General features: G+C 51.6%; 1 protein-coding gene across 5 annotated transcripts; it reads right to left on the reverse strand.

Moving 5' to 3' along the window:
• Positions 1–181: 181 nt before the first annotated feature.
• Positions 182–22,290, reverse strand: LOC142412520 (ADAMTS-like protein 2). Of its 5 annotated transcripts, none has more exons than XR_012776505.1 (18): positions 21,910–22,266; positions 15,005–15,142; positions 12,724–12,799; positions 12,114–12,216; positions 10,989–11,134; positions 10,036–10,159; positions 8,689–8,769; positions 8,074–8,249; positions 7,365–7,791; positions 6,324–6,744; positions 5,386–5,492; positions 5,070–5,199; positions 4,495–4,708; positions 3,705–3,860; positions 3,147–3,317; positions 1,261–1,437; positions 836–975; positions 182–712 (listed from the first exon to the last, which is right to left on the reverse strand). XR_012776505.1 is itself a non-coding variant. In XM_075507945.1 (18 exons), exons 1-18 carry the CDS (start codon positions 21,979–21,981, stop codon positions 594–596), a joined length of 2,988 nt encoding a protein of 995 aa, XP_075364060.1. In that variant the 5' UTR covers positions 21,982–22,290; the 3' UTR covers positions 182–593. The 5 variants fall into 5 exon arrangements, 4 of the variants coding, with proteins under 4 accessions (XP_075364060.1, XP_075364059.1, XP_075364058.1 ...); XM_075507945.1 differs by having other exon boundaries at positions 836–980; positions 15,005–15,147; positions 21,910–22,290; XM_075507944.1 differs by having other exon boundaries at positions 836–980; positions 5,070–5,196; positions 21,910–22,263.
• Between the last annotated feature and the right edge of the window lie 2,552 nt (positions 22,291–24,842).

A 24,842-nucleotide genomic window follows, 5' to 3' on the forward strand; every position in this document is an offset into this window, starting at 1 on the left:
TGTTCTTTGGCAGGCAACACAAAATGGGGTTTATCGGTGCTGCCTGGAAGCTGTACTGGTACCAGGATTTTTAGTCCCCACCCTTCCTGCTCCTGCTTTCCTTCCTCTTGTGTCCCTCTTCCTCCCTGGCCTCTGGCCTAGGTACGCGCATCCCAAAACCACAGTTTTACAGTTTAGCTCTTTATTGTGACACAGAATTTTTCAGTGTGTTTTGGAAATTGCCCTTGTAGTAGAAGAACCTGCAGGGCAGACCACAGAGATGGCTGCTGCTGTCATCTGTGCCCTGCTGTGGGCTGGCCTCTGCAGCCCACCGTCTCCAACTAGAGCTCTTCAGAGATGACAACAGCAAGGACAGGCTTTCCCAACTCACTTCTCAGTAGCTTTCTAGGAACCGATGGTTTGTCTTGTGTAAAATCCTCTTGGTGGAGAGGGAACAGTGATGACTAAGTCCTAGGAATCCTTCCTTGCTGAGCAGGCTGGTCTACAAGGACTGGCTCCACAGCCAAGCCAAGTGGGGTGGCTTCAAGTGGTAAAGTCTGACTCAAGGGGGCTCTCACCCCTGAACTTGGAAGGAAAGTACAGCCTGGCAGCAGTCAGGGTGTCTTGAGCCGACACGACCGGCAGCAAGCCTTCCTGTAGTACCAGTGAGAGCACAGCTTCACCTTCAGCACCAGCACGCAGTTGGCCGTTGCTTTGTCTTCACAGTCTTCTTCTGGGGAGCAGAAGCATCCACAGAAGGGGTTAAAAAGGAGATAGATTTGCTTCCCCAGTGGAGAGCTGGACAGAGGAAAGGGCTCCCAAGGGCTTCTCTCCCTTCCTGCTCTGCCAGACTTACCTGGTGCCTCTGTGGGGCACGGCTGGAGTTGGCACGTCTGCCTGGCTTCTGGTTTGGAAGTGGGGTCACAGCCCTGAGCCAGCGCTTCCCCCTGGTAACACTTCACCTCACGCAGTCGCACACCAGCACCACACGTCTTGCTGCACTGTCGGGATTGAGAGAGACGAAAGGGATCGTGAGAGGCTTTTTTTTTTTATTTTTCTATAGTTCCCAAGTTCTTTCTTCCAGTGAGGCCTCCCAGTCCCTGCTTCGGAGACTGTTCTTGAGGAGGTTTGGGTCAAATCCCACACTGATCTCAAACTTATGCTCCCCTTCTGCTGCTGGAGGAGAGAAATCCAGCAACAGAAATCCTCAGTGCAGGTCATGCTCCACCCACCAGGGTTATGAGGTCTCCTCTCCCTTTTCCACACCACCCCGAGCCCCACCTGAGACCAGGAGGTAGTGAACCACGTTGAACATGGCCTCCTAAAACAGGCAGCTTGCTCCTCAGGTTTCTGAGAGGTCTCACAGCGCTTCTCGGGGTACTCCCTGTACACGCCGTTCTCCAGGCCCGCACACAAGACGACCCGGGTCTTCATTCCTCGCCCACAGCTGGCATCACACTGGGAAAGAGAAGGTAACAGCCAGGTAACAAATAATGCTCATCAGCTGTAGACCATCAAGTAAGATGGCATCCTGCTCAGAAGCAAGGTGCTTAATGCATGTGCTAACATCAGTCTAACAGACATAGTGCTGCCCAGGTCACAGGAGCAATGGGTGTCTGCAAGGAGCTGAATTTCTTAGGGAGCGAGGACAGGAGCTGGTAATTAGTGTTTAGCCAGCACTGGGGATACCAAATTCACCTTGACCAGCCTTGAGAGCAGCTACCACAAGAGACCTGGAGCAGCCAAGGTAAGACTACAAGAGGCTGTTTCTGTCCTATTTTATGTGTATCTATGTTCTCAAAAACCATGTAGCCTATTTTTGTAGCAACCTACATCTTGGAGTACTGACAAGCTTTGTGTGGGCCCAAGGGGCCCAAACTGGCGCACTGCAGGTGCTTTGCATGGACAAGTACTGCTGAGCCCAAAGCTATGCAGGCTTAGCTGGGAGCTCTCACTCTCTCAGGACACCACCAAGAGAAGCAGCAGGAGGCAGGATCTGATTCTAGCTCAGCTCTGCTCCCTGATGCCCATGGAGGCAGTTGCCAGTTGGAGATTTCGTTGCTTTGTGCCCTTCTTCACCATGGCAGGGCCAGCACAGCTGGCTTGCGTCCACCCTTAGTCATCCTGTGAACTCAGAGCTGATCAGCCGAGAGAACACAGCAAAGGCAAAGAAGCTGGCACACGCAAAGGTGGGGAGCTCAGCTGGTCTGTCAGAGTTCAGGTGAGTTTAATAGCCTGGACACAGCTGAAAAACTGCACTGCAGCATTGTTTGTGACCCACACCGTAGGCCAGAGCAGGACAGGGTTACAGGACTGCCACAAGTCCCTAGTTTTAACCAGTTTGTGCTTGTGACCAGTGCTGGAGGGAGACTCGGTTGAATGTAGTCAACAGCTATAAAGGGTAGCAAAATGAGAACAGAGGTTTAGCCGTGGTTGGAGGGAAGAGGGCTTGGCTGCTTCTCTGGTTTCCTAGAAATCACTTTCCCTAGTGCTTTGTGAATCCCTATTTTGCTCAAGATTTAAAGACAAAGCCCAAATCCCACAATTGACTCAATGTGTTCCTTCTGGGTGCTCTGGGATTTGGACCAGCTTGTAACAGGAAGCCCAGAGCCCCTCGACCTTGAGCAACAGAGGGGGAGTAAGTAAACTGGCAGAGACCGATTGCTTGGTAGAACAAGACACCTGGACCGCGTTCACTGGACTACGAGTCCTGAAGCCTGGATGTGACTTCCAGGGCAGGGATCTGGGCTGTGGTTCAAGTTTACCTCTGGATATTATTTATCAGAGATGAAGCTGGTTTTGTTGGGGCTTTCTCTTTAGTGGTGGGACCAAAATCTTGGGGGTCTGAGTGCAGGTGCTGGACAAAGAGCTCTGCTGAGGTGTCTGCAACTGCCAGCTGGGAGCCACAGGTGGGAGAGGTCGGTTTCCTTAGGACATTGCTGCCCTCCAATGGAGGTCCCTGGGAAAGCAGCAAATGCCAAAAACTTCAGGGTAGACTTTAGGGTATGGTGGGGGACAAGCTGGAACTCTCTCTGGAAGGAGCTAGGATGAGGGTACAGCTCCTCAGCTGGAGGTCACACCATACAACCCTGCTCCGCCAAGGGAGCCAGGCTCCCACCATCTCCCATGAGATATGGGGTGGGAAAGAGGGCTGGGCTTGGCTTTACCTGGTCCCACTCCTGCTCCACCCAGTGTGCGGGGCAGTTCTTGTCTCCGCACGGATGGACAGCCAGGGGCTTGGTGGCTGGGTCACACTGCGAGTCGGAGATCACTTTGCCCTCCAGGTTGCGACACGCGATGAAGCGGCTCATGCGTCCCTCACCACACGAACCTGAGCACTTGGAGGAATACAGGGCATTTAGACACATCAGAAGAAGGTGGAAGGGTCAGGGTCAGTGGTGCCAGGAGACCTGAGTCCAGAGCCTAGCCCTGCCACTAGGACTGTGGCACTGGATCCCAAGGGTCTTTAGACGTACATCTGGTCAGGGGCTTCCCTTCTCCAGGTGCCATGAGCTTCCCAGATTATTGAATGGAGCTCACCTCACAGCTAATGAAAATTTACAGCATGGAGAGGCAAAAATACAGTTTATTCTAGTTTCTTCAGCTTAGCCTCTGCCAGAAGAAAGCCAAAAGAGAGCAGTAGCATGACTGCCCACCTGCTCCCTCCCACCAGCCCTGCACCCCCAGGCATTGGGTTCAAGGAGAAGCAGACCCTCCGGACTCACCGGGCCCCAATCTGAAGCAGTCCAGCGGCGGTCGCAGGGTGGGCCTGTGCATGCCTTCTCGCTGCTGGGCTTCCGGGACTCATCACAGAGGGGTGCTTCCACCGAGCAGCGCACCTCCCGCTTCATCGTCCCCTGCATGCCACACCGGGCCGAGCACTGCAATAGCCATACAGAGTCAGCCCCGGGGCTCAGAAGCAGAGAACAAGGGGGATGAGCAAAGGCGAGGAAGGCAGCTGTGCCTTCTCCTGTTTTCTTCCTGCTGCACGAGGGGAGAGGGTAAGGGCCCCAGCAGGGACAGAAAAAGGTAGGTCCGTCTCTACCTCTGCTGCTTAATTACTTTGAGTCCTAGAGCTCCAACGCTCCAAGATGCTGAGGCCTGGACTGCTATTCAGTCACTGGGCAGCTCCATTGTCCCAGTCCCAAGCAGGCTGTGGGAAGTCAATCAAAGGGATGTTACCTGGGTTTTAGCTCCTCTATGTTTCCATGCTGTTTCCCTATCTGCTTTTAGTTAAATCCTTGGGAAGAGGGAGGCAAAGCCTCTTGCTGACAGGGCTTTCATTTGGTCAATGTCCTGCTTGAGAAGTGACCTTAGAAAAAATGTTTTACAATGGCCTTTGTTCACTGGGCAGTGCCAGAACAGGGGAGCGGTGGATAAAGGCAGTCCTTGTTTCCCCAGGATGCAGCTGGCCAGGGGCTTCCTCAGCACCCAACATCTGCCAGCCACCTTCCTCCAGGCTCCAGCCCAGCCCCGGCTGCTTACCTCTGGGAACAAAGCTCCCCTGCTGCCTACCTCGGACCACTCAGAGAGCTCCCACTGGGGCCCACAGGCCTTGTTCTTGCAGGCTTTCCGCTCCATGGGCCTAGCCAGCCCAGCTGATTCACAGAGGTCATCATAAACGGAGCTGTCAAAGCCTGGAGCCAGCATCTTCCAGCAGCGCACAGTGCGGTACTGATAGCCCTCACCACAGGTTCTGGAGCATTCACTCCACCGGCTGGTCTCCCACCTCCACGAGCAGTCCCCAGGAGAGAAAGCACAAAGGAAAACCCAGGTAAGGAGGACAAGGGACACGGGGTAGCTGGGGAGTGCCTGCACGCCTGGAACTCCCTCACCCAGTAGCTGCTGCTATGAATCTGCTCATCACATGTATGTCTGTGTTAAGGCGATGCTGATCTTGAAAGCCAACTTTGCCTTTCGCAGGCAACTCGGGCAGCACATTCCTTCCCTCTTTTTGCTTACAAGGGGATACAAGGGCTTAGCTGTTGAAGCGTATCTTCCAGCCCAAAAATGGCTGTATACTTTGCGCAGAAAATGATCCTTACAAAGATATGTTGTCCCCATGGACAGCTGATGTCATTTCCACTCACCTAGGCTGGCAGTCTCTCCCTGTGCAAAATTCATGAGTAGGTTCTGGTCGGGTTAGGGCATCACAGTACGTTTCATCCACTTCTACTCCGTCATACCGGACACACATCGCATAGGAGGTGCTGATACCTGCTGGGCAATCAAGACCCTTTCTTGGTCAGGCTCCATCAGATCCAAAAGCCTCCTCCCACCATGATTAAATTACTGGAGCGCTCACTGCTTCTGAAGCTCTACCTGCCATTTTAAAAAATACCAGTATTCTCTCCATCAACAGCCAAACAGGACCTCACACAATCAGTCACCTGAAGCCAAACCTACCTGAAGTGCACGTGGAGCTGCAGGGGGCATAAGCTGAGACTTTCCACCGATACATGTCAGCCAAACTAATGTCGTCATGGCCCACAAGGCTCACATCAAACTCATTGCTGTGGAGAAAGGAGGCGGCATGAGCTAAAAATGAAAAATTGCTGCAAACATGAAATACAGTGAATTTCTTCCTCACTGTCTTTGAAGATGGGAAGAAACCCAGTGTTTCCACTCTCCATTTCCCCCACCTTGGGCAAGATGGACCACTGATGAACAGAGTGTAAAGCCTTGATCCACCTCCTGAATTCATCTAGCAAGGCTGTGAAAAGCCATGGATCAACATCCTCTGAGAGGAGGCATCGTTTGTAGTGAGACTTGTCTATATTATGGTCTTTCAAACATGTGAGTGCCCTCAGCCTCAGTTCATGCTATCACCTCGAGAGGTATGATGTTAGGTGGGAAAGGGGAGCTCAAGCAAGGTCCCTCTTATCATATAATGTGGTGGGAGAGTTTGTATGTGGCTTGCCAGAAATGTGTAAAAGTTGGCCCTCGTTTTCCTGCCAAATGTTTATTGAAGTTAGAGAGCATGTGTGCCCAGAATAATGGGACAGAAAGGGCATGATGCGCTGGTAAATGTGTGTATGTGACATGCTATAGACTCCTGGCCTTCTTTACAATCACATTAGTATTGGTCCCCCAGCTCCTTCAGAACCTTTTAAATGGATCCCTTAGAGGCAGGGGCGAAATACATTCTGGGAGCTCTGTGTCAGGCCAGTTGTGCCAATCAGTCTTTGGAGGACACACCATTGGTCAAGCATCTACTGCAGCTGCATGGATAGATATTGGAGAATGGGGACATCAAGGAGAGCAGGGAGACTACCAGAGGATTGGCTTGACCCTCCCTCCCCAGCTAACCATGCTCCTGTTTTGCCCAGGAAATCAAGTGCCACCTTTCAGTGCCAGGGGCTTGCAGAGGCTCTGGCTGGCTGATGTCCGCGGTTGGGCTGGCACCTAGCAGAGGGTTCTCCACAGACGCCATCATGCTGTAGTTGGCTGCTTCCCCCTGACTCCCAGCAAATGCTGCCACCTTCAAGTCCTCCAGTGAGTTCTTACGGGCCGGTGCTTTGTGGAGGCCCTGTGGCCACCGGGCAGCTGTCTCGGTCCATAGTCCTGCTGTGGAGTTCCTTGGGGCCAGCCTGGCTGCCACGTGCTGCAGCTCCTTACAGAAGGCGGTGTTGTGTGGGTCTCGGTGACACAGTCGCCTGAAGAGACGAAGCCTGGAGGATGTTGTGCGGCTGTTCTCTGAGAGCTCGGATCTCCTCATGCTGTAGGGTACAGCTGTGCTGATGGAAATCTGATTGAACCTGAGAGCTGGAGGAAAAATACAGGGATGCTTTAATTATCTTGGATGGCTTATACTTCAGCATGTGGTATCTAACAAGGCAAAAACCATTGAGTATTTGGCCTCAAAACCATAAATTGCCACCAGGGTGCACCAACAGGCCTTAATTGCCTTGACCAACCTCACACACCCTCTCTGCCCATTGCTCAGGAGCTCCATTTAAGCTCAGGCCTGGACCTTCAGATCTGGCCAGAGCAATGCTGCCAGTGTACTTTGTCCCTGAATTGTTGTTTTGCTTTCCCAGATTTACCTCAGATTTGACTTGTCACCTTGCTTTCACCTGATGGTCACTGGACAGTTGCTAGGACCTGTTGCTGTCACTGCCCTGCTTGCCAAGCTCAGATGCTATGGAACTGCCCCGCCTGACAGGGCACTACTTGATCTGTATCGTGGCCACTCTCTCCCAGCTCCCCTTCCCTTACGGAGCTACTGGCCCTTGTTGCTCCCTGACAGTCTCCACTCTGCTATTAATCATCTTTCCCTCCTGTCCACCCTGATGGTAAAGCCACCTTAGATTTCAAGAAGACCAATGTGGGATGTCTGCTTTCAATGAATAAAATGGGAGAGAAGGAAAAACAAAGCAACGAACCCAACTCTGTTTCTCCACCAATTGCTGCTGCTTCCTCCTCCTCTTCCTCTCCTGCTGTGTTTGCATGGTAGACCTGTCTTATCTGGAAGTCATACTTCTCCTTCTCTTCACCTTGTTCCCAGCCCCAGTCCTGAGTCTGACTGGTGGAGTTGGTCTGGAAGAAGTGTGGGTGACCGAAGCCTAAATCTTCATGCCCTTCTCTTAGAGGAAGCTGTTCGCTGGTGTCATCTGGTGACAGGGAGAGCCATGTGGCATTGAAGTCCTGCGCAGCTCTGGAGTTGGCTGGAATGGGATGGTTCTGGCTGGTGTCTGGTAGTGGATGATAGAGATGTCTGTCTACAGCAGGGGCTGCAGTTCGGAGAGGTGGTGTCCGTGGTACAGTGTAGTCATAAGTTATGTGTGGCATTTTCCCATTAAAGTTATAGTACTGGAGGAAACAGGGAAAGAAAACAAAACAATTTTTATTTTAAGGACATGTATTTCCCAGAGACCTCTTCTAGCCACATCCATTTTGTGATGGATGTTAAGAGAAGATAGCATCCTCATAAATCCAGGGGGAAACCCCACCCCAAGACAATATCTGGCTTCGTCAGCCACCTACACACTCAGGTTTGGTTTGGGAACCAGGTTAGTATTCCCTTTGTCCGAGGGAGGCTCACAATTTTGGGACAGGCAAGACAGGAAAGCCTAAAACTAGCTGCTCACATACCATGGCATTCAGAGACTGGTTAGTGGGCCCGTGAGCTATGATATACTCCAGCCCATCTGAGTTCAGGCTCGAGGGCCGCCGATACTTGAAGATTGTGCCAGCTACCCTGAAGTTCTGGGGGTTGTCAATGGCGGAGTTGCCGTTGAAGAAGAAATGCCCGGATTCATCTGCGAGTGCTTCAAAGAGAGAGAAAAGGGACAAATGTGATACGCCGTGCAGAACACTGGGGCAGCACTGGCACTGAGGAGAGCAAACAGCTCATGGCCGAGAAAAGCCCGATAGAACCGCAGGCCCTCCAGCGTTCATCTTCCGCATCAGGTCAGATCAGTGGTGTTCAATGCCTGCTGCTTTCATTTCCTGTTCCAACAAGAGCACAAATGTCTTCACAACAGGGACTGCCCATAGTGAGCTTGGTTTCCAAATGTCCCTCCTGCCGCTGGCAGCTGGAGATGTGGTAGCCTTGGTTTATGGAGAGATGAAGTGCCCCTGTGCTACCCTGGAGGAAATGCTCACAGACAGCTCTCTCACACCACAGATGGGAGTGCACAGAGCCCTCCTCCCACCTCACAGGCAGCTGAACTGGGACCTCCACGTGCATCCAGTTCCTCTGCTTACCTAGGATGTTTTCTGTTTTCCTGCGCTCAATGATGAGGATGTCCGTGGCACCGGCAGGGATGTTGGTGATGAACACGTAACCTGAGGAACAGAACAGAGGGTGAGGAAACCCAAGGACAGAATAAAAAGGTCTAGGTAGCAAAAGCAGCTTGTGGGATAAGTGCGTGTGTAGGAGGGCAGCGCTGCCCTTTAGGGGCAGGACACTAAGGACATAAATGCATGTTGCGCCAGTCTGTGAGGTCTAACTCCAGGTCCCCTCTGATGTCCCATTACAGATCACCATTACAGGTCTCTAAGGCTCTGTCTGAGCACTGCTGGGTTTGGAGTCAGGAAGGAACTGCACAAGTATAATAGTCTGGCTTTAGGTGTGTGAATGAATGTGCTCTCGTGCTCTTTCTGGCAAGATCACAGAAAAAGCTTACTAGTGATCAGGGCTGATGCTGAACAGAGGATGGGAAAGACCATAGGTCCCCTCAGCTCCTGACTCAACAGAATTTGTCTCAGGAGTAGCGTAAAAATTGACCTTTAAAGGGAGAGGAAATAAGAAAGCTCTTAAATTATGTGGTTTGGCAGCTTGTCTTTCCTGCTAGAAATGCAGGTCTTGTCCGTTCTCTAAGATTTTATAAGGACTGGAATGGGAGGCCAAAACTGTATCTGTACTGCTAGAGGGGTTAGCACCATTAGCCCTGCTCTGGAAAGGAGCCTGAGTGCTTTTCTAGTCTGGTGTCTATAGAGAGCAAGGCAGACTAGTGAAACAACAACAATGTGAAATGATGTTCCAAAGCATCCTCAAACCACAGTTAATTAATTACTAATGAGCATACCACAGTCTATTCCTTCTGTGGGTGGAAGAACGGGCCATGAGGTTGCAAGGGATGAATCTCAGCCCAGTTTCAGAGGGACTGTCCCTCAGCTGTGCCAGCCACAGGACTGGGGAAAGCAGGAGACTAAGTGCAGGCTGAAACAACCACTGTGACCCTCATCATAGGAGCTTAAGTTTCAAATGAACACGTAGCACAAATAAAAGAAGATTCATTGATCTCTTCACATTATCTGAGGTGGGCAAGACACCAAAATCAATAGGAACAAATAGATCCCCAGCTGCTTCCTATTGTAAAGAGGTGAGGGGAAACCTTACCAGCCTAATATACAGCACATCAAACCAATTTCCTCTGATGAATAAGTGAAAAGGACAAAATACAGGTATTTAAGCAGGGGTGGTACTCTTCAGCTCTTTCCACCAAGCAGCTGGGAAACTCCTACTCGCATTCAAGCCAGTCACCCTTCATGCCAGCTGGTGGTAAGAAGTAGCAGGTGAAGTCTCCGGACTGTGGTAGCAGGGAGTACCTATCTGTGAGATTGCCTTTCGGAAGCTGCCCGAGACACGGTGGCAAGTGCTGCCGTCCCCTCCACACACCCTGCATCTGTCCATCGTCCGGGGTGAGTACAGGCTCCCATCACACCCAACTGGCTGCAAAGAATAAAACAAGAGAGGGTTTCCTGGGGCTAGCTTATCTCCACAGGTCAGGGTCTTTTCAAGGAAATGCTATGATGCTCTTTTGGTGAAGTTCTGGGGGGGTGTAGCTAAGCTAATGATGAAGTTATTATGAAGTAATTATGAAGCTAATAATTCATTCATTACTAAGCCAGTAATGAATGAATGTGAAGTAATGAATTCATTACTTCACTCCCCAGGAGTGAAGTAATGAATGAATCCAACAGCAGCAGAAATTCACCTGTGTAACTTGTGACCATCTACATTGTGCCCCTGAACCTGGGGCACAGGCTTGTGCATGTAGGTGAATGGAGTAAGACTTGGGTAAGCTGTTTCAGTTCCTTCTGTCTCTCTATTTAGGCCAATCCTTCTCACTGAAATAAGGACATAATCAACACCCTCCAGGAGATGCTGCATCAACGGCAGGCCTTTCTGAGATTGTAAAACATCTCTCTGTAACACTGTATAAAACCAGCCTTCATCCTTGCTGTGTGAGGTGAAAAATCAAATGGAAGATTTTTTTTTTTAAATTGGATGACTATGTAAACAAACCTGCAATTCTAGTCTTCTCTGTGCTGGGAAGAAAGTCCTGTCACTCAGTGGGAACGTGTGGATGTATATAATTCCCTTTGTGTGAACCTCTCTGCTCTCCTCTAGCCCATAGGCATTCAAGAATGAATGTAATCACTCCACGCCAGGCCTCAGTTTCAATATCCTGCTGGGACCCCTGGCCTTGCAATGACCAAGAGGTCCACCCATGCACTTACACTCCCAATTGCTGTACTACTTCCTCCCAGAGCCTCACCTCACACTTCCCATTGATGCAGACCCCTTGATAGGTCCTGTCCTTGCAGGAGGTACCATCCTGTGCTCGGGCCATCAGCTGCCTCTCTCCACTCCGGGTGGTGCATTGGAGGTCACATGGCTTGTTGGAGATACTGGTGTAGTCATCTAAAGGGACAGAGGCAGAAAGTCACCAGGCAGATCAAGGTACTTGGAGATGGGCAGCGAGGAAGGGTACCTTCCTCTTATCCATACTGATAGTTTGATATCACCTTGGATGTTCTTGCTGCTTGAGATGAGACCCCAAGGCTACAGATTTTGTAGTAGTAAAGGGGTTGTGGTATGAGGCTGCAGCTGGGGACCATACCTAGGAGAAATGCTTCTTGCTGGCAAACCCTCTTCCTTGCCATACCCTCTCCCCTTTGCAGCGCCATCCCCTGTGCCAGACATGGGAATCTGTATCAGCAGATCCCAGGCCACACGTTAATACACAAGAGCAAGCAAGACCTGTAAGAGGGGTACCGACTGTGAGGGGCTGTGGCCAGCTACACCCCATCCAGCTGAGCAACTGAAGCTAGAGATGCAGATGTTCTATGTCCCCTTGGCAGCTAATGGAAAGAGAAAAACAAGTGGATCCAGAAAGAGGGCAATATCTCAGGTGAGCTGAATCTGGGCCTCGAGGGCCATCTAGCAACCCACGCGAAGCAATTTGTCTTGCCTGTGCAGGAAACTCATGGGCATCCTGCTCAGAACAACCCACCACCAACCCAGTGGGAAGCATGCTGGGTGACAGAGGCAGCCAAAATGGTAGAAGGCACAAAGAGCGTGAACACCCACTCTGCCAAGATGACTGCTGGTTAGCCAAGACAACTCAGAGAAGCCTGTGTCCTGTCTGCCCACCAGTGCTTGCTGATGTAGGATCCAAAACAGGAGCAATGTGGTGAGAGAGGAGGCCTGGCTGGGTAGAGCGGTTCTGTGAAGAGACAGGGAACGATTTCTCCAAAGGAGGGAGCATAGGGACGCACTTCCAGACCAGCCAGGAGCATCCATCCCTTGTCCCCTGGGACCTTCCCCTTCCTCTGTGTCTGAGAAGATCCTGTGGGTGTTTTGGCACCCTGATCTTTTGTGTGAAGCTGTGCAAACCCACCTGGATAGAGGGGCATCCAGTGGTAGTAGCGCTTCCCAAAGGCTTTGGCATTGAAACTGGAGCACTGCTGCTGTTTGAAGCTTGCTGTGTTGGCTGGGCAGGGCTATGGAGGGAATAAATGTGATCAAAAGCTCCCTATGTCACAGCCATGGTTGTGACAGCTGCTTGTCCCTGCTGCATCCTTGGAGGATGAAAATGCCCTGTCCACCCCGGAAGGAATCAGTGATGGACTCTGAGGTGCCATAATACAGGCAGAAAGGCCAGGCCTCCATCACCAAGGGCCCCTCAGACAGCTGTATTTAACAGTCCTGCAAAAATTATTTCCATCGAAGGGAAAAGCATACTGGAAAAACTTCATCCCTCCCCCTACCCCACAACAAATATGTTTTTATATCCTTTTCCCCACCTCTCAGTCCCAGAGAGTAGAGCCCATCTCCCATGTCTTCAAAGGCACGCTGTCAACCACTCCAGGAGTGGATTGTACCCCTTGTCTGCACTCCTCTGATGGACCAGTCACACCCTGAGTGCTGGTGCTCTTGCAGCTCCAAATGTGACCCCTGAGGCCCACATCCCCCAGTGAGGACCAGTGCGTACTGAAAGTGGTTCTCACCTGCTGCTGACACAGTTGGTAGCGCTTGGCTTGACCAACACACATGGTGCTGTTTGTTCCCTGGGGCATCTGGAGCCTGCAAAGCAGAAAGAAAATGAGCTGGCGGTCTGTGAAGTACTAAGGTATTAAGGATGTCAGAAGTCAGGCCTGACTTAACGGGGAGAAGCAAGGCAGGCATTTTATGGGAGCAAAGCTTTCTGGATCTAGACTAGCCAACACCTCCTCTGAAACACATTTTCAGTGCTTTTAGGTGGACTGTGATTTTAGATTACTCTTGTTTTGGGGCAGGTTGAGCAGACGGGGAGCAACTGCAGTATCACCACCACTGTGTCCCTTCACCTCTGAGCTCCAAAAGGGTTGGTGTGACAAAAGGACAATAAACCCTGATGATCTCTCACTCCCATGGAAGTGACCAGGATTTGCAGTGACCAGGGGGGTTGATTTCAGGATTCACTGTGCAGTAGGCAGGGAGATGGCACCTCTCATGGGGACGAGCCACCTTAAAAGATTAACAGGAAAGGCTTGGTGCAGATGATGGACCAAAACCATGGGAATTTCTCAACATGCTGCTTTAGCTCTGTCCAGCAGCAGTTATCCAGGGGATACTGGAGTCCTTGACTGATGCAAAGGCGAAAAAATTCTTGAAAGCTGGGAAGACGTAGGGAGAACAGCTGAGACCACAGACTAAGGCAATGTGCTCTGTGTAAAGAACAGCAGCAGACAATGTGTTCACAGCATTGGGAACTTAGGGTGCACTGTGTAATGAAGAACCCTGTAGCCACATTCAAGCTGGACTGGCTAGACATACTGCAGAGCAATGCTTTACACGATGTAGGCAAACCCTAAATTTGCACCAAAAGGATTGAAAACTGCCATTTCTTTCAGCTGAAGCAGAGGCTGCCTGCAGACTCAGGCAGAAATTGTTTCGTGGGCATACTTGGCTCACACTTAAGCCATTCTCCTTAAAGCTGCAGAAACCTTTTGGCTGGGTTTTATGTTGGGCTTTTTTTTTTTCAATTCAGACTCGAACCCTGGAGTAAAACGCCACAGCAAAGCCCTCCCCTCCCCAGCTGTGGAGGCAAGGATAGAGCAGATGCCAAATGGAGAGAAAATCTCTCTCTGGCAGCAGACAAAGGGCAGAAGGGCTGCTCTGGTTGTGCGGGGGTGTGGGACAGCCCCAGGTTCCCTCCCACCCTCTGTTTCCCACTGCTCTCCCATGACGGCCACAGTGTGCTGGGGAGGAGGAGCAGCAGCAGAGACGTTGGCAAGCCCTGGAGGCCATGTCCAGACAGAAGATACTGCAGCACATGTGCCAACCAGCCCATATAAAAGAAGTTTTCTGCTGCAGGAAGGGGAGCAGGTGGGGGCCCTACTCTGAGCTTCCTCTGCTCAGGAGTGCATTCACGCAGAAAGGAAAGGGGCCGAGCGTGGAGCGAGCAGCCCCCATGGGCTTGCTGTGCTGCAGGATGCCAGCTCTCATTAACATCTCAGGAGCCTGGAGTAGCAGGTTAGTGAGGTGCCCGAGGAGGAGGAGGGCTTGGTGGCAAGGTGACCTGAAGGGGACAACAGGAGTTCAGGCAGCTGAAGTTCCCCAGCTCTCCCCACTCCCACAAACCCTGTCCAACCAATCCCAGGACTGTAGCAGCTGTAGGGGACAAATGTGGCTGTAGGGGACAAATGGAGATGCTGTCAGGTGACAGCCAGATAAATGACAGAGGGAAAAAGACTTGCAAGCTCTGCAGGGAATAAAGAGGGGAAATTGCTGAGACGTGGCTGAGCTGGCTGCTGCCAGGAGTAAATCAAGTCCCCAGAAGGTGCCTGGGAATATGTACTCACATCCTTAGCACAGGAACTGGCTACAAATCAGGGTTAGGTTGGTCAGAGCAGCCATGGTAAGCGAGGGTTTGTGAAAGAAAAGGGAAGAGGAATAGAGCTAGTCTTCTCCAGCCCACAACCCCATCATCTTCAAGTCTCTTGCAGACCCCAAGAGGGGACGAACCCCTTGCTCCCCATCGGATGAGCCAGGCTGAGTGTCTTGTTTAGGAGGCCTCTCACCTGCCCCACTGCAGCATGCTTCTCCCTCATCAGCCCTCCCCACCACTGCCTGCTCACTGCCTACCCCACAGGCAACAGCCACCTTCCTTTCTGAGAGGCTGCAGAAGAGAGAAGGGACAACCATGCAAACCCAAGAGGTTTGGCCCAAAAATGCATGTCGTGGGCACCCTGTTTCCCCTCTGGTGCTTGAGGCCTGGCCAAGGGCGCAGGCTGGGACGCGACTCACCTCTGTTGCAAGCAGTGCCTCTCCCGGGACATCACACCTCCCCCGCAGGACCGGGAGCAGGTGGACCAGGAGCTCCACTCTCCCCACCACTTGGTGACTTCTTCATCCCAGGGGCCAGCTCCATCTGCTGCCTCACTACTGTCCTGACAGAAACAGAGCATGGTTAGCTGGAGAACCTGGCTCCTCACCGCCCTGGGCAGAGAAGTGCCTTCCAAAGGCAGCTCCCCCAGGGAGCACGTCACCTGGATGCCTTCTAAACAGGCAGCACTGGGACAACTGTGGCAGGATCAGGCCCCTGTGGGGTCACACCAGGCTCACACATCTCAAAATTCAAATTTCCCTCCAAGACTGAGTTATGCATGGGAAGGAGGATGCCTCCAAGATCTCATGACATGATGTAGACAAGGGCTGTCGGGCTGGACATGTGAGACAGTAACGCCAGCTGCAGCCTGACCCCACAGCATCGCTCCCAGCCCGGGTCAGACAGAACAACAGATCACAGCTCACACTGCCCACCTGCATCTGACGTGTGGTCAGGAGAGAAGAGGAAGAGCTGCGGTGCTTGGCCGTGCAGAGGCCTGCCTGCAGGGAAGCTGGGGGTATGCATCTGTCACTTGCTGGAGCTGCATTTTAACAAATAAACTTCTCTTTGTGACTAAATCAGCTCAGATCCAAGTTTCTCACCCTCCAACCTCCACAAAAGCAATTTTCAGGAGTGCTTCAGGACCAGAGCCTCCTGCAATTGCTGTTGTCCCCTCTCCCCATGCACCCCACTATGCTCAGATGAGGATTGCTCCCTCTCCCAGCATGCCTTGCTGGGGCTGAGCTTTTAAATTTGGCAAACCTGAGCTCTTTTGGCCCTAGTGTGGTCATTGCAGCAGGCTTCTGTTGGCTGTGCCTCCACAATTCCCAGTAGGTAAGGGATTCTGTGTTTTAGCTGGGTTTTTTTTTCCTAGCAATATTTTCCTGTTTAGTGTCTGATGGCCTAAAAGCTCCCAGGGACTTTGGCAAACTAGCCTGTGCAGGAACTAATTTGCTGTTTACTGAAATACAGCTGTGAGTAGTGTTAAATGCAGCAATGAGTTTAACACAGGACAGTGACTGGAAGGGATTTAGCCAGCTGAAAATGCTGACAGTGTTTCAGTATTAGCAGAAGAAAATTAATAATTTGTGTGTGTGTGTGTGTGAAGTAAGAGCTCAGGGAAGTTGTATCAGTGCTACTATTAGCAAAACACACTGGTTTGTGGCAGTGGCTGATAGTCCTGTTGCAAAGAACTGGTCTGCAAAGCATGATGGATGTGAAAGAAAACTCAGCAGGGTTTGCTCATCACTAAATGGGCTCTGTTCACTATTTTGGTTGACTGTCTCTTGGCTTTATGCTCTTTCATGGTGTAATAAAGCCAAAGTGTTCTTCATCTTGTAGTGTAATTTCTGCCTGAGAACTTGTCGTTTCTATAGCGTCTGCCAACAGAACATCCTTTGGGCAGAGGAGATGCAGCTGATTTTATGCAAATGTGTTTAAGTTGTAACTTAGCGTGGTTGAAATGCGCATAGTGCCTCTTCTTGGTGATAGCCAGAGCATGTTGAAAGTAACTTACTCTGCTGCAAAAAAGCACCATGTTACCTGATGCTTTACTCTCTAGTGATTACAGTAGTTGATTTCGAAACCAATACAACAAAACTCTTTGCTGTACTTAGATGTTCTGGCTGGAGTTGACTTGCCTGACAGGGACCAAATGTTATGGCCAGCAGCTGAGTTGCTCAAGAGAAAAATGAAATTTAAAATAAACAGACATGTTTTCAAAAATACCTTTTTCTCTTCTCCCAAGTGATCATCTCAACGTATTTCCTATGAGAATTTCTGTCTGACTGTATATTATCAGATTGTAAATAGAAATGCTGACTATGTAGCTTCCATATTTACAAAGGGAAAAAAACAAAGGTCTCTTATTGTAAGGTATTTTCAGCTAAAATCTTTCCCTGACCCCTTCTATGCCTCTCTGTGATAAGTATCTCAAGGCCTGCGGAGGAAGAGCTCTTCACAACTGTCAGGAAGGAGAATGCCAATGATTTATCTGGTGTCTGTGCGGAGAGCTCAGCGCAGTACAGATTCTCCTGTAGCTGGGGTAATAATCAAAGCTGGTGTCTTACCACTTCACTGAGTAGTTACATGAGGCGCATAGACTGCCTGGAGGGAAGGCATGTGGACCAAACGCTGCAATATTTACAGTTTTTCCCCAGGTGGCAATAAAAATCTGTGTAGCTGTAACCTGCTAGATAGTCCTGCTCCAGAGATCTTACAATTCAAATAGGTGAGACGGGGCAGAAGGGAAACGGGCGAAGGGAAGTGAAATAGCCTGTTCTACTGACCTACCCCTGGATATGGAAAAGACTTTGTGTATTTGGAGTGGTGGAAAGCTGCAGGCTCCTTTTGAGGGTTACTGCTTTTGGGTGTTTTGCCTGGATGCAAGGAGACTTGGCATGTGGTGGCAGAGCAGAGATTTGGGGAAGATCAGCATCTCTACCTTTGTGTGCCTCTTTCTTCCAGTTAGAATAGGATACATTATCTCTGCGCTATGACTTTCAGGAATGACAAGAGCCCAAATGAAGATTTATTGAAGGATGCTAGTCAAAGAGACTATTTCTTAATAAAATGTGTTCCCCTATATCCATAAGCCCTGTTCCTGCTTCCTCTCTGCGCTGGAGGAATCAATCACTTTCTAAGTAGATTGATTTGGCTCTCAGGTTTTCCATGACCAAGCTCCCTTGCCAGTCCTTGCCTAGGAGCGTTTATTTCCTTGTGTAAGCAAGGACAATGCTGAGCTGTCCCCTTGGCCAGTGAGACTTACGGCATGACTGCATCCAAGTCCTAGGCCTGGTGACATGGAGGGAGAACTTCAGGTACTTAGAGCTGGGGCAGCTGGTTTCAATCTGTGCTGAATTTATTATATTGTCAGAAATAAATTTGCATTAACCATGACACACAAATGGTTCTTGTTTTTAATTAGATACTTGCATTTTCCAAATTTCCAGATAATAAATTAAGGACTGTGGGACAGACTCCAGATTAGATTAGCTCCTAGCTTTAGTTTCCCAAGCCCCTCAGCAAATCCCAAGAGTTACCTTCTGGCCAAGTGAATTGCCCCCATCCTGCCCCCCCACCTCCTCCTTGCAGAAGGAGAAATCAAAGGGGCTTTACAACAACTCTCTTGCACTCTCCTGGTTATGGGAGATGCTGGAGCTGTTCTAACTCACACTCTGCTGCAGAATCACAGAAACAGAGAAGGCTAGAAACACCGGAGCAGGAGATGCACATAGGTCCAGTCTTTATAAGGCTAGCTCTGCCTGGGCTTGGGTGAGGGCTCTGCCTAAAGGAGGTAAGAGAGTCAGGTATGATTCCTTAGGTGATGAGCAATATAAGGCCTAGAATTTACATCCCTAGAAAAGACAGACCATGTTCCAGTTCAGCCAGGTGCTCTCCGCAAGAATTTCCCCTGAGGTGTTTGTGGCTTGGCACCCGGTGATTATACAGCTGCAGTTCTTCCTCTCTGAGGCTAACCAAGTTATTCCTGTGCCTCTGCACCTACCCTGGAGGCCACGCAACTGCGTAGGTGAGGGCTGCTCTCCTGTACCCTTGTTGCAGGGACCAGAGCTTTGAACTCCAACCTGCAGGGAACTTTTCCAGGATAAAATATCTGTCTCCATATTTGCCAATATCAATGACAGAAACATCAGTCTCTAAGCCAGCATCACTGAAAGCTTTTTCTGTCTAACCGAAGACCCAGCAGCTGCTTCCCCTCCCCCCCCTGCCAAACAAAGGCTGCCACAAACAAAATGCTTCAGCCCTGCCAAGAAGGGTGGACTGACATCCTATCGGATTTCCAGGCGGTCTTTCTGAAGAGCTGAAAGGGACAAAATAAATTCTCTGCTGACTATCTGTCATGCTCTGGATCAGCTCTGAGCTACAATGGGTTTCCCAGAAACCTGGGAATAACTGCAATTACCATGTCGGTGGCCCAGTCCCCTGTGTTGCTTATTGTTGTGCCTAATCTTGAGATTCATTAGAGCCTGGGTCCTGTAAAAAAGCTGTCTGGGAAGAGAGACGACAAACATGCCTGTCTAGTTCCCTTAATAGAGGAGCTTGGGAGGGAAGGCTCTCTATTGCAGCCTGGCATGCCTTAAGGGCTGGCCCACCACTGAAGAGCACAGTAGCTGTCATAAACTGTTCTGCTCAACCCTGTCTGAGCTTTTAAGACTACTAGAAACAGCAGCTGAAAATGAACTAAATTCTTCACAGACCTTTTCTGAGGCCATTAACTGCATGTCCCCTACCAAAAATTTCTACGATCCCTTTACTTAAGGGCTTCTCTCTACAGTAAACCACACTACTTACTGAAGTACTAAGTACCTTCAGATGTCTTAATGCCTGGAACGGATGTCAGATTATTATCTGGAAATAAATGACCATGTTCAACTCCCCTGGTTTGGGTTCCCCGTGTCATTCTCTGAGTAAAGCTGTGGTGACAGACTCTACCACAGCCCTGAAAAAAACAATAGCATTTGCAATTATGCCCTGATGTTTTACAAAAGAATTGGTGTTTGTGTAAAGCTATTTCTCATCCTGTCATTGTTTTATCCTATTTCGGTAGACTAGACAGTTTGTATGAGAGATTCAATGTTGGAAGCAGACACAAACCCAAATTTTCCTTAGAAAAGTTGAAACAAGATATTTGAGAGAGTTTTCCATGAGGGGAAGGTACCCTGAGGTAAAATGACCAATGCAGAATAATTTTTATGGGATCAGGAAGAACAGTAATCTGGGGAAAAATGGTGGCTAAAGGTGTGATATTGCAGCAGATAAGTAACAGAAATCTGGACATATAATGAGGCACAGATGAGAAGCAAATTAGAAAACTGGTGAACAGAACCCAGTGGAGAACTATCAAGTACTGTTCATAATCCTGCTGTGACAGAAAGCTCACAGGCAAGTGCTGCACGTCATTACAAAATACTTGATCCAAGTCAGTTAGGTCATTCCCTTCAAGTGGGAGAATGCACTTATTCTGGGGTAAGCTGGTAGAAAGGATGGAAATCTGTGAAGGGGAAGAAGGGAGTAGCAAGCGGTGTGCATGAGGCATCTCTATCGTCAGGTTTTTCAGAGGCACTGAATGCAGTTAGCCCCATGTAGGAAGGAATTTGCTTACCCTATCTATGGATTGAGGCTTTCTATGGCACTCTTCATATAATCACGTTGTATATAGAAAACGGGACAGCAAGAGGAACTGCAGGTTAATCCCTTAATGACCATTTTGTGCGCTGTCTTGCACCAGAGATACCAATCAATACTAGCAACCACGTCTGCTGGGCCAACTCGCACCATGTAATCCTTGATCAGAGTGCTCTGCGGGGATCTCCTGGAGTAAGGGAGTCCATGGGGCAGAGTTGGCAACAGTACTGGTGTGCATTTGTCCTGGGGAGGGCTGAGCAGCCCTCCTCCCAGTCCCAGATGCCCTCGTCTCAGGTGCTGTACAAACACAGCTGCTGGGGGCAGCAAGAACCACGAGCAGCCAAGGCTTGTGTACACATGTTGATGGAGGAGTCCATCCAGGTCAGTCCTAAATGAAGGACTTCACATCCGTTCAGCTTGGCCCGGCTTGCTCTGCCTGAAGCTTCTCTCCGACTCAGCCCTACAGTTAAGGGGTAAATAGAACAGGCAACGGATGTGTGTGAAGGTAAAAAAAAAAGTGGAAATGAGACACTTGAGCTTTAAAATTAAGATAACCCCAGAACAGGAGATGCTGCTGCTCCTCAAACCTGGGTTATCTGCAGTAAAGCTGTGGTGTCTGGTCTTCTCTGTGTTTAAGATAACTCCTGTGAGATTGCTTCACGCCAGCCATGGAGTCTGGGGTGTGGGGGTGGGAAACACAACCCAAAACCCTCTTCCTTTAGCAGAGCAGAATCCTTCAGCAGCAAAGAAATCCAGCCGGGTTCCCCTTGGGGAAACGGGCACGCTGAGCCACAATGCACGCAGTGACCTGTGAAGGCAGGGGCACAGCCGGCGTCCTGCGAAGCTGGGATTTCTGTCTACGCTGCCACAATAATGGGGATGATTCTCCCAGGCCGGGCCTCGGGAAGGAGAAGGGGACTGGCAGAGGGGTTTTGGCGCTGCTGTGAAACAAGTGCCACCAGGAAGGCCAGGCTGAGGAGGTCCTTTGTGGAGGAGAGGAGGGATGAGGGGAGCGTGGGGCCTTGATGCTCAGATGTGCACCCCACAGTTAGCACAGAAAGCAGCTGCCTAAACCCATGCCTGGGGTGGCGGGAGGGAGAAGGAAGAGGAAAATCTGTTTGTTTTCAGCCCTGAACTGGAGTCAACCCTCTACTAGGGATGAAATGTGGGGGGCAGCCTCGAGTGAACCCCCAACCAGGGAAAGTCCCTGCTCCCCCATGGTCCTTCTGGTGATGCTGGGAAGCCTCCTCAGGCGTCCTCACCGCCCCCGTTGGCCTTTTGTTAGTACCAGGCCGCTGGGGAGTGGGCGAAGCGCCTGGTGCTCGGGGTACATTTGGGGAAGACACGACAAAACCCCCTTCTCAAGCACCTCAAGACCGAGGGAGGGCAGCGGGGGGACCCCCAAGTCCAGGCTGTCCCCTGCGGGAACCAGAAACCTGCGGGGACGGCCGAGGGGCCGCCGCTCCTCTGAGGCGACCGCCCGCTCGCCAGCGCGGGCCGGGCCGCCCTCTCCCTGCCCCTGCCCCTGCCCCGCGCAGGCCCGCGGCGGCCGGGACCGGCCCCGCCAGCTCGGAGCGCCCCTCCTGGCCCCGGCCCCGCCGCGGCTCCCCGAGGGGAGGGAAGGAAGGAGGGAGGGAGGGGAGGCTCCGCCGCCGCGGGCCCACCCGCCGCCGCTTACCTTAGCGCCGAGGGGGGCGGCGGCGCTGAGAAGGAGGAGGAAGAGGCGGAGGCGGCGGGGAGCGGCGGCCATGCCGCGCTGCTGCTGCTGTTGCAGCCGCCGCGGAGGAGGCGGCGAGGCGGCCCACCAGCGGCGGTAGCAGGAGCAGCCGCCGCCGGAGCGCGGGCCGGCATGGCTGAGGGAGTTAATGACTTTACAACCTGCCGGGTGGCGGGCGGCGACCCGCGGCGCGGCCGCTCGGCGGGGGATGGGGCTGGGTTGGGGGGGGGCCGGGCGCTCCTCAGGACCCGCCGCCCCGGGGCTCGGCTCCGCGTCCCGCCTGCGAGCTGTGGGGCCGGGGCAGGCAGGGGGGCGGGCAGCCTGAGCCTGCTCCCTCGTACCGCCCTGCCTGCGGCCGGTCCCAGCGCCCGGCCCTTCGTGAATTTCTCCCGCCGCGTTTTGGAGCTCGTTCGCAGCCCCCGCAGCGCCCCGGGGCAGCGCCGTGATGCAGCGAGCAGTCCCTGCTGAGCCACCCGCGGTCGCAGACACGCGGGGTGCCCCCTGCCCCGCACAAACCCCTCACTCCCAGGCGAAGCCCTCCGCTCGTTTCCTCCTTCACAAAAACCGTTCGCTACCCGATTCATCTTTCCCGCCCTTTCTGGGCAAGCTCCGTTTCTTAGTGCATCCCTTTCGGCCCTGCTCGGGCTGGAAGGCAGCGTGTGCTCCGTGCTGGGAAGGGCGGGAGGCAAACATCACTCACGGGATGGAGAGCTGCTCTTGCTGCTGTGGTAGATGAATCGTGCCCGCATGGTGAGCCAGCCTGATGACCTGGTCTTTACTAAGAGGACATCGTTGCCCAGAGGCCCCAGTTCTCAGCCAAGGTTTGTTAAGTCATGTACCAAAGGCCAGCTTAAGTCTCACATGAAGGTTGTTCTCCACCACCTCAGTTGTGCATCCTGTCTTTGCAGTGTGATTTTTGCAGTTACTGCATAAAATCAGACCGTTTGAACCTACTCGCAGCAGTCTGTGCTCTCTGCTTGAGGCCTTCTCAGAAGATGCAATGGCACCTCAGAAGCCCCCATAAGCTCTCTGAGACCTTGCAGGCTGAAGAAATCTGTTGATCCCCATCTCCAGGTGCTGATTTCCGGCTGGCCCACTGAGATAGTCAACTGTGCAACTTAAGAGGAATGAATTTGCTTGCTGGTACCTTCCCCCCTCCTTTCTGGATCTCCCCTTGCTGTGCTTGTAATCAGAAGGCAGCCCTTGGCGAGATGCTGCGAGTCTCTGTGCCGGCACACCTCGGCCCTGCCAGGAGCCGGCTGCTGCGAGCTGTGGACAGAGGCTGTGCGAAAATGGCATCAGGTCCCCAGCCTCAGGCGGGTGTCTGGGGAGCAGCAGTTTCTGCCTGCCAGTTGTGCTGTAATTAGTGTGGGAAGGTGATCCGAGTCCTCTATGCCTCTCTCCCACCGAGGGTTTCAGCCTCGGGGCGGGGGGGGGGGGGGAGAGGAATGATGGAGGGGTGTCAGCAGGGGGGAGCGACTGGGGACTCCTGATCAAAGCTGTTTGCTAGCAGGCAGGGGGCAAGGGGAGGAGGAGGCGATCTGCTTCTGACCCATCCAGAGAAAATGAGGATGAGAAGTGCTGACAAATAACACGGTTGTGCCATGAGCTGCCTTCTACAAAGGCGGGGGGGTGTTCAATTCAGAGTCAATTCTTGGCTTTCCTGCCCTGCTGCAGCCCTGTGTAATGTTCCTCTGGAGCCAGCTCCTGCCCTGCAGATAAGCAAAGCTGCAGAGAGGCACAGAGGTGGGGGAGAAGCTGTGCATAAGAAGAAAAGGGGGCTGGCTTCAGCTGAGCAAGGGAGTCGGTAGCGGTGTGGGTCTCACAAGTTTCAGTGTGCCTGATCTTCTTCAGCACACACACACACACACACCCCCCGCAAAACCAGTGTCTGGGCAGGAGCCCCGGGAGGCAGAAGCAGGCTGTTGAGTGCTGCTCAGTGCAGAGAAGATTTGGGGAGGGGGATCTGCATGTGAGGCGCTAAGGGAGCGTGACGGGGCAAATCCAGGTGGCTTGCCATGCTCTCCCTTCCAGGGCCCCTCTGCGGCCCGTCTCTCCTGACCTTTCTTGCTAGTCCTGCTCTCATCCCACAAGCACAACTCCCGAGCCTCTTCTGGTCACAGGCGTGATGCAAGTGCAGTGTGGAAGGCAGCAAGACAACATTAAAATGCTGCTTGCCATTTTACATCCTGAGTTTAAGCAGTGTGGTTGTTTTCTTGACGTTCAGAGGAGATTTTGAATACTCTCCCATATGAAGGTTCCCCCACAGTTTTGAGACACCCCCCCCCCTCAGGTAACCAGTGTGTGGAAGGCTTTGATGGTGCCATTGAACTGATTAATTAATATATTTAAAAGCTTGCTAATAAAACCATTGCCAGCCACCACAACCAGCCTCCAGTCTTGCAATGGTTTGTAATCTGCCTCTCCCAATTTGTATTTTTTTCCCTACTGTCTTTATTTAGACCATAAAGTTGACATTTTCTAACTGGGCCAACTGGTTCTGCTGTGGGCTATATTACGTGCATGAGCAGGCTGAGTTCTGCACATGCCGCAGCCCTTTGTGGTTTTGCATTCAGCCCTACCATTACAAGGGGCTTTCCCCAGTTGCTTCCCAGTTTCATGTGCCCTGTTAATAGAAAGTAGGTCTGTATCACCACCAGGGAAGGTTTAAAAGATTCACAAAGGTTGAGGATCTCTTCTTTATCAGCACCCAAGACCAGGACCACATGGTTTCATCCTAACAGTCTCTCCATAACCGGAATTGAGCTGGGGCCAGCCAGTGTGTTTCGTTGTAGGTGTCAGCCACATTCAGATGCGTGGGCTGCTTAGGGGGAATGATTTGCACTCATCCCCTGCCCTCTGGAAGTTGCCTAGGATTTCAACCTCTTGTCTCA

The sequence above is a fragment of the Mycteria americana genome, chromosome 7, assembly GCF_035582795.1.
Source record: "Mycteria americana isolate JAX WOST 10 ecotype Jacksonville Zoo and Gardens chromosome 7, USCA_MyAme_1.0, whole genome shotgun sequence".
NCBI classification, from domain to species: domain Eukaryota; kingdom Metazoa; phylum Chordata; class Aves; order Ciconiiformes; family Ciconiidae; genus Mycteria; species Mycteria americana.

What these genes read in the sequence shown, in the direction of transcription:
- LOC142412520 (XM_075507943.1), bottom strand. Translation starts at nt 22,082, where the DNA reads ATGCCGGCCCGCGCTCCGGCGGCGGCTGCTCCTGCTACCGCCGCTGGT. An exon ending in CCGCCCCCCTCGGCGCTAAG is followed by an intron (nt 15,143 to 21,909) that starts GTAAGCGGCGGC and finishes CTGTCAGGACAG; the next exon opens with TAGTGAGGCAGCAGATGGAG. An exon ending in GTGCCCCACAGAGGCACCAG is followed by an intron (nt 713 to 835) that starts GTAAGTCTGGCA and finishes TCTGCTCCCCAG; the next exon opens with AAGAAGACTGTGAAGACAAA.